The 9,717-nt window shown below is 44.3% G+C and overlaps 1 protein-coding gene across 1 annotated transcript; it reads right to left on the reverse strand.

Moving 5' to 3' along the window:
* Positions 1-3,494: 3,494 nt before the first annotated feature.
* Positions 3,495-7,812, reverse strand: LOC306921517 (uncharacterized protein). Its single transcript, XM_079498672.1, has 9 exons — positions 7,722-7,812; positions 5,894-6,039; positions 5,629-5,735; positions 5,397-5,503; positions 5,122-5,275; positions 4,890-4,996; positions 4,638-4,768; positions 4,485-4,535; positions 3,495-3,624 (listed from the first exon to the last, which is right to left on the reverse strand). The coding sequence occupies exons 2-8, from the start codon at positions 5,983-5,985 to the stop codon at positions 4,517-4,519; spliced, it is 717 nt and encodes a 238-aa protein (XP_079354798.1). The 5' UTR covers positions 5,986-6,039; positions 7,722-7,812; the 3' UTR covers positions 3,495-3,624; positions 4,485-4,516.
* Between the last annotated feature and the right edge of the window lie 1,905 nt (positions 7,813-9,717).

The raw sequence follows: 9,717 nt of genomic DNA on the forward strand, positions 1-9,717 counted from the left end.
GTTTCGGACGTGGGGCGGCCCCTACCCGGGAATGGCCTCCCGCCCCAGAAAGACAGGCTCCCCCCATAGTATTTAAAATATTAAATGTTTTACAAAAGCACACGATTATGAGGTAAATAATAAGATTACAGTACATAGTAATTTCTTTTTAATCTTTATTTACCCAAGGAAGTAGCTGAGCACAGGTGCTCATTTTCAGCAACACCTGCACATAGAAACCTGCACGTGCAAAACAAATGCTTGCAATGGATTAACCCATTTTGGGCGGGAACTCTGCCCTTTTGGTGTTTTAAGCATTCTGTTCTACTTTAGCTATTGAAAAATAGCAGATCTACAAGCTCATAGCGCGCCACTCGGTGGCGCGCTATGAGCGCAAATCTTTGAATATATATTTCAGAGCGAACATTTTTAACGAAAATATTGGCTTCTGAGGGGTCCCTGGAAGAACATATTTTGAGATGGGGGTCCGTGGCCCAATAAAGATAATTCTGGGGGTCCTTGACATGAAAAAGGCTGAGTACCACTGACATAGAAAGATGGGTTTTTCAGAAAAGATTTAGGATTTAGATTTTTTTTTTTTAAATCGACCTCGGTCCAAAATGGGTTAAATAATAAATAAATAAAGTATTTTGGCTGTTAACTCTTTTTTTTGCCAACTACGTAAATATTCGTGCCCCCCCCGCCTATGGAACGTTATATGCCAGCTACGGATATTTTAGTTTCTGTTGCAATTTGTTTGAGCTGAACCCCCATATAATGCCTATTAGCCCTATATTATATTGTCACATGGAAATTGTTACAACAAATGTAAACCTCATTTCATGTAGAGACCCACCTTTCTGCATAATTCAAGTATGGGTCCTGGGCTGTCCTGGGCTAGTGGTCACCTTAGAGTATATATGAATAGAGACGGCACCGGATTTCTCCTCTTGCATTAAGTTGCTCAAAAGCGCATGAGGCGATTTCACTCCTCCTTCCGGTTAGGAACAGAGTGCATTCTGGGAAGAATTGGGCCAAATCGTGAATGTATGAAACAGCGTTCACGTGTCATCATGAACGTGCGCAATGATAGTAGATAACCAGAATTGGCCCAGCGCTGCAATACCAAATTCGGCCACTATGTCCATTTCGCCTCAGGGTTTCCTCTGATTGCCGTCTCTATTCATATATACTCCAAGGCGGTCACCCTCTCCCCACAGATGTGGAGACTATAAAGGCTCATTCATAGTCTGGATTTTCGGTGGTGAGGTGACCACCGCTCTGGTGGTGAGGTGACCACCGCTCTGGCGGTGAGGTGACCACCGGAGCTGAAATAACGTTGAGCGGTGGTGAGTAAAAACAGAGAGAAGGGCTGGGGCGGTGGTTTGCTTTTCACCGCGAATCGTGATGTCCAGTGGTCACACCGAAAATCCAGACTATGAATGAGCCTTAAGCTGTGCCATCAGTATATGGGAAAGATGGCCTCCTCAGTGGGGATACAGTGGAAAGACATTGCCCTTTATGGACCTGGAGAGGTCAGTGCAGAGCTATCAAAACACTCTAAAAAATGATATCCAGGCCCATTAGAGGCTGTGTCCCTGCTGCTATCTGACAGACAAGCATTGCTTTCTGCACACCTGATGTGGCCTGTGTTTTTTTCCTTTTGTTCTGGAGCTATTCAACTATGGAAAGGGGAACAGCCCACGACCCACTGGGCCATGAAGTCATGTCTCACCTCTGACATGGGAGAGGACCGGGAGAAGCTCAGAGACTCCTTGGCTACTATAACTTTAAGTGCCCAGTGAGCTATAATCCAGTGACCCCCCACACCTCATACTGCCCTCTACTACCCACCTGCAGGGCACCCTATAGGCCCGCCACACTCCTGCATCACCTCTGCCATAGGGACTCAGTTGACGTGCATGTTCTGATAGCGCTGCGGTGACCTCCATACCCCCCTACCACCCCCCACCCACATTAGAAGACTTGCAATGCACACCGTCGCGGGCAGCGCACCCCCGCGCCTCCCAGTTCTTCTCTGTGTGTGTATAGTGTCAACACTCGCAGAAATGACAGATATCACACACACACACACACACACACACACACACACACACACACACACACACACACACACACACACACACACACACACACACACACACACACACACACACACACACACACACACACACACACTAAGAGTTTTGGTATGGAATGAACATAATATAATAATTAGGCATGCATCACTTTGCCTAAAACCCTGAATTATAGAAGGACTGCAATTGGAAAAAGCCTACGCCGGTTCCCATGCATTTGTTGAAGAGACATCTATACAGTTTCTATACATTGCGCACTGCCCGGGACAGTGTGCATTGCAAGTCTTCACCACCCACCTACTGTACCCACTCTACCTGCCTTAGGGCCCTCATAACACTGCTACACTACCCAGTAGACATACTGTACCCCCTCTACCTGCCTTAGGGCCCTCATAACACTGCTACACTACCCAGTACTGTACCCCCTCTACCTGCCTTTAGGGCCCTCATAACACTGCTACACTACCCAGTACTGTACCCCCTCTACCTGCCTTTAGGGCCCTCATAACACTGCTACACTACCCAGTACTGTACCCCCTCTACCTGCCTTAGGGCCCTCATAACACTGCTACACTACCCAGTAGACATACTGTACCCCCTCTACCTGCCTTAGGGCCCTCATAACACTGCTACACTACCCAGTACTGTACCCCCTCTACCTGCCTTAGGGCCCTCATAACACTGCTACACTACCCAGTACTGTACCCACTCTACCTGCCTTTAGGGCCCTCATAACACTGCTACACTACCCAGTAGACATACTGTACCCCCTCTACCTGCCTTAGGGCCCTCATAACACTGCTACACTACCCAGTAGACATACTGTACCCCATCTACCTGCCATAGGGCCCTCATAACACTGCTACACTACCCAGTAGACAGTTTAAGTTAATTCTAACATCAGCAGTCTTCAAAGGTCTCCCAGAAATACCTGACAATGGCTGAACAACTTCAGATTCTAGTACCCGTTTATGTTCATGTGTAATACCAGAGTTGATCCGAGCAGACCCGTACTCGGCAGCGTTGCAGCTGCTGTCCTGCAACTGCAGCCGTAGATGCAAGCTCCCAGAATGCCATGCAGGACTTCATTGAAATGTATACACATCTTTTTTTTAATACATTTTTATCGCATGATTTTGTAACCCATGTTGTCACACAGTCAGTGTCAATTATCTAATGTAATCCTGGGCTCTACACTCCCTCTGCCAATCTGGGGAGAGCAACGGACTGACCTCATGCTTCCTTCAATGCATGAGGAGTCCAAGCCGCATCTCTTCACCTGACAGGGGGGAGTTTCCCCCGGTTGGACGTAGCGCGTGGAAGGAATACGTTATTCCAACCAGTTTCTTTCCCCTCCATCAGGCGCCCCAGCTGGCCAGAGGGAGGCAGTTTAGAGAAGTAATACATAACGACAAATGCATGTTTTTTTACATGAATTTATTTATTTCCACAACAAAAAGGCATCAAGGGCAAAGAAGTCAGTATTTTTGTATTACACTGCCAGCCAAGGGATGATCTTGGATTCAGGTTGATTTGTCATTTGCAGCTGAGGACAAGTGGGTAAAATAATGAATTTGAAGTTAGTGATGATCATTATTATTTTTTAAATAGTTGCAGGTCACTATATTATTTGGATTGAGACTACAAATTGTGTCAGCTCCACACTATTTTAGCCCATTAGTGCAGTCACAACATACAGCATTTTGGCATGCTGTGAACTTAGTAGATCTGCTACTATAACACTTTGCACGTATAATGGCATGCCCGAAATATGATGTCAGGGGTGGTTGCAACAATCTGGTTCAAGAATAGACCCCTACCATGGCCCAGGAAATGAATCCCAATGCATTTTTCCCATAGACATTTCAAAAAGTATTTATTTAAAGACGGTTACGCCGCAGACAAAGCCGAGTCGTGACAACTCATGACAACACAAACAATATTTTGGACCAAACAAATAATTACAAAGAAGAAAAACAACAAAAAGTGTTGTAACCTGCCGTTTTTCGCTTCTTTATAATTATTTGTTCGGCCCAACAATTGTGTTTGTTGTCATGATTTGTCACGACTCGAGTTGGCTTTGTCTGCGGCGTAAACATCTTTAAATAAATACTTTCTAAAATGTCTATGAGGAAAATGAACGGAGAATCATTTCCTGGGCCCTGGTAGGGGGCGGGACTGCGACGCTCTATAGAGGGTATGCGCGCAACATCATCATACCCGGAAGTTATGCGGGAACACCTACTAAGTGGCAAAAAAAAAAAAACACTTTCTGGACTTGACAGCCCATACATCCAAACAGAATAAGGTATTTTCTGATTGCATTAAACAACGTTAAACTCACTTTATGCATGAACACAACTAAAGATATACTAGAGATATAACCGCTACATGCAGCATACTTACATTAGCCGTCATATCCGTCCCTGTGGGATGATCTAGGATCCGCCCGAAGAACTAACAATAAAGATACAATTAAAACCAGCATGAAGTGTACAGTACAAGAGTACAACAGGTGCACCGTGCTCAATTCACTAATTATTCAAGACTTGCCCTTACTTATTATACCAGTCGCCACCGGAGAGGAAGCTCCTCCTCCCGTATCCTCCTCCTCCTCCGTATCCTCCTCCTCCTCCTCCTCCTCCTCCTCCTCCCGCCTCATCAACACGGATTATCCTGCCATCCAACCACTGAAATGACATCAATACATTATAACAGTGTTATAATGTTGTGTTGTACAGTATTTGGTGCAGTACAAAAGTACAAAATGGCTTCAATCAAGCCATCTGTGACAATATATCGTCAACTCACCTTTCCATTCATTCCTTCCATCGCATCCTTTGCATCATCCGAGTTCATGAACGTCACAAAGCCGAATCCCCGAGGCCTGCCTGTGTCTCTGTCTCTGATGAGTTGAACTGTAGACACAAATCAATAAAATTAAAATTAAAAAAATGAATTAATTGAAGATAAATAAAAATAAAATCATGAAGGCAAATAAATGTGGTTGCCAAAATAGAGCGCATTAGCGCAAGTAGCTTACCGTCCACAATGAATCCGTACGGGGAGAACGCCGACTTCAACGACTCCTTGGTGGTGTCAAAGCTCAGCCCACCAATATACAGCTCACCCCCACGACCAGATCCGCGCATTTCGTGGTCCACCTCATCAACACGGATTATCCTGCCATCCAACCACTGAAATGACATCAATACATTATAACAGTGTTATAATGTTGTGTTGTACAGTATTTGGTGCAGTACAAAAGTACAAAATGGCTTCAATCAAGCCATCTGTGACAATATATCGTCAACTCACCTTTCCATTCATTCCTTCCATCGCATCCTTTGCATCATCCGAGTTCATGAACGTCACAAAGCCGAATCCCCGAGGCCTGCCTGTATCTCCGTCTCTTCTGACTTCAACTGTAGACACAAATCAATAAAATTAAAATTAAAAAAATGAATTAATTGAAGATAAATAAAAATAAAATCATGAATGCAAATAAATGTGGTTGCCAATATGGAGCGCATTAGCACAAGTAGTTTACCTTTCCTAATTAATCCGAACTCGGAGAACGCCGACCCCAACGACGCCTCGGTGGTGTCAAAGCTCAGCCCACCAATAAACAGCATACCCTCTTCCGAAATGGTTTGTCTAAAGAGCACGAAAACTGTTTGGTTAGCACATTTGGACTCAACCCCTTCCATTGTGTGAAATGTCCTTTACATAAGCAGATGAAACTCTGCATAAGCATAATGTGGGAACACAACCTGCCAGAAATCAGAAAGGGTCACATCAGTCTCACTACTTACCCTACAATCAGCAGAGAGGAGATCAGGAGGGCTGTAGAACAGATGAAGAGTGGGAAAGCAGCAGGGCCAGATGACATCCTGGCAGAAGGCATAATGGCAGATGTTGATACCACCGTGAGCCTGTTGCATGCACTCTTCACAATGATCTGGGAAGAAGAAGAGATACAGTCAGGATGGAAAGATAGGGCTTTATTTTTCTATTCATTTTATATCCCACGGTTTTTGTAACCCATTTTCTTTTTTCACCCAGACCCACATGCAAACTCCACACAGAAAGGCCCTTTTGCCAACCCATAGGGTATGAAACGGGCACTGTTGACGCGAAGGAGAGAATACACCCCAGCAGGAATCAAACCCAGGACCTTCTAGCTGTGAGGCGCCACCATGACCCGAAAGAGGGCCTCATTAACACGCTCCCAAAGAGGGCCTCATTAACACGCTCCCAAAGAGGGCCTCATTAACACGCTCCCAAAGAGGAGACCTGGGCAACGGCAACAACTATAGAGCCTGGGATCTCCTAGCCGCAATTTGCAACTCTAGAAGTTTTTATAATGGGATGAATCTAGAGTTGCAATACCCTCCATTGACTCCCCACTCATTCAATTTGGTTTGTGATCTGCTTGTCTTAAACAACGTTAAACTCACAAACATTGCAGCTGTAGTCCAAGCTTGAATTATCCTCTTTCAATCTGCCGAGCTTGTTTTTCATAAAAATCCCCCGTAGACATGTTATGAGCTACTTTCTGTCAAGACATCCTCTGTAGGTGATTCTTTTTCTAAGTGTTGCAGTTTGGAAGCACTCGTTTGTGTTAACAGGTCACGCTGCTGCCTCCTGCATTATGTGCAAATTCGAAACAGGTGGTACGCTGGGCCGTTCAGTGACTTATGACGAGTGCTTCCAAACTCCAGCACTTAGAAAAAGAATCACCTGCACAGAATTTCTTGACAGAAAGTAGCTCATAACATGTCTACGGGGGATTTTTATGAAAAACAAGCTCGGCAGATTGAAAGAGGATAATTCAAGCTTGGACTACAGCTGCAATGTTGGTGAGTTTAACGTTGTAAAGTGCTGGAATGCACCATCAACATTTGTCAACAGGGGGAGCCCTGGTATAGCATGAGATGTATTTAAGCCAATACATTACAAACGTCGTTTAAGACAAGCAGATCACAAACCAAATTGGATGAGTGGGGAGTCAATGGAGGGTATTGCAACTCTAGATTCATCCCATTGTAAACAAATCTAGAGTTGCAAATTGCGGCTAGGGATCTCCCTACTGTGTCAGGGAAACTAGGTGCTAAATAGAGTCATCCTGGATAGAATGAAGGAGACGGTTTACCACCAAAAGAGACCAGCCAGCAGGATTCTGAAATAATTGGTCATGTCACGTCACTACACTACACTACACTACACTACACTACACTAGCCTGGATCCAGCCCAAAGACCCTGCCCATTGTCTTAGTGGACTGCATCTCAAGAAAGCTACAGTCTGATAATCAGGCTAACACTACACTACACTACAAAAAGGCATTTTGAGTGACAGTGTACATAGAGAGACATCTGGAAGCTACTGAGACACCACAGAGTGCCCACTAACTATAGCTAGTGAACATAATTAAAATCAGCTATATTATATATATATCAACTATATAGGCCTACAGAAACAAGCCCAAATAAAGAAAAAAACATTTTGAAAACAAATTCCCCAAAAGATCAACCCACAGCCACAATATTTACCAGCAACTTTACAGAAAAACTAGTCCAAAGTCACTTATAATAAGCAGAGATGGCATACATTTCAGAGAGCACACATATAATAAGGTTACCTTCAGTTGGTTTTCAGAAGAGACTGCAGTGATTAAGGTGTTGCTGCAGCAGCTTGGTGAGTTGAGGGCAGGAAATGCTCTGCTTTTGACTGCAACCTATTTAAATAGTGTCAGTGGGCGGGGCCAGTGCCATGCATTTCACTGAGGCTTGATTGTATGAATGGGAGGGGCCAGCATCACTGGATGATTTTTGAGTGGTGCAACCACTCCTATTAGACAGTTACGTTTGTCCCTCCAGGTCCCTGGTTGGGTCTGTCTGTCTGAGCAGTGAGGCACGAAATAGCCTTTGGTTGGTTTTCACAACCAAGTGTCACTGTTGTTTAGCCTAAAACACGCACGCACGCACGCACGCACGCACGCACGCACGCACGCACGCACGCACGCACACACACACACACACACACACACACACACACACACACACACACACACACACACACACACACACACACGCCCAGTGTCTGCCACTGAACGAGGCATGAGTTATGCCTGTTCAAAGGTTTCATTTTCAAAAGATTGCTATAGCGCCCCCTTTGGCCAATTGGAGTAAGGCTGGTTTCAGTGCTATTTGGCATGACCCTCTACCACACTGTAAAGTGTCATAAGCATATGACGCTGCATGTATGTATTATGGGCAAAAGAAGAATTTTCACAAAACAGCAATTTTCTTTTCTCTTTCACTTAAAAATAGTATAGATTCCAAAGTTCACGTGTAGAAATTTCCGTGCATTTTGATCAAATATCCTGGGAGGAGATCATTTTGACTGATTTTCATAAAATTCAAAATGGCGGGTGATCTAGAGGTCAGAGGTCAAAAGTAAGAGCACAATACTTGTTCGGCATGAGGAGACGCATGTGCATCGAAGTTTTTTTGCTGACGGTCAAGCGGTTCATGAGCTATGACAAAGCTAATTAAGACAAACATGAAACATTAAACCTGTGTCAAAAAACAGACAGACAGTCCCGAAGGGACCAAGTCCCTTCAGAACTGCTTGGTCCCTTAATTATGTTAATCTGGGTATATATACAGACTGCAGGGTCAGACATAGATCATTGGCGCCTGCTGTAACTTCTTTTAGGGGTGGCGGTGGCTCAGGGGTCGAGTGGCTGGATGGTAACCACAAGGTTGCCAGTTCGAACCCGGGCTCCCCCAGAGTTAGTGTCGAAGTGTCCTTGAGCAAGACACTGAACCCCAATGATGTGCTGGTTGGTGCCTTGCATGGTTTCCGCCACCATCGGTGTATGAATGTGTGTGTGAATGGGTGAATGTAATGCACAATCTATGTAAAGCGCCTTGGATAAAGGCGCTATATAAATGCACCTTTTACCATTTTACAAGCACACGACACAGGAAGTGTGTGTGTGTCTCTCAGCATGTATTCACAATGACCGTCTTTGGAGTTGTATTTAATCAATCTGTCAATTTGATGAGTGGCCTAATAAGCATATCTTTAGCCCTACACAGTATGATACAAAATGCTTTTGTTTGTCGTGTGTGTGTGTGTGTGTGTGCGTGCGTGCATACTTTTGTCATGACCTTTCTTCTTATAATTGCATGAATACTGTTTTTACTTGACTTTTAAAACAAATCTGCTCTAGCATCGGGTACTACTACTGATAAAGAAATGTTGAACCTTGAGGGCCTAGAGGACATCCTATCCATATGGAACATGCAGAACGTTTTTGGTGGATGAGGCTGTAGTTTTTTCTTAGCTTAACCTAAAACAATGAAAAGTCTGAGCTTCCATCAACACATGCAATGATTTGTTTCACCTTCATTCATTCGGACATTCACCTCCACAGCTCCACCCTGTGTAGGAGAGGAGGCATTGTTCCATTGTGTTGAACGCTCCAGTGACAACTCCATGCATGGACATTGGGACATTAGTTTGGGCCCTACTTTCACCAGTGCCACAATAGTGCCAAATAGCAATCAACAAGATTACGAGTCAATGTATATCAGATTTTTTTTTTTTTTTAATAAATAAATAAAAAT

This window comes from Electrona antarctica, assembly GCF_951216825.1.
Source record: "Electrona antarctica genome assembly, chromosome: 1".
Classification (NCBI taxonomy): domain Eukaryota; kingdom Metazoa; phylum Chordata; class Actinopteri; order Myctophiformes; family Myctophidae; genus Electrona; species Electrona antarctica.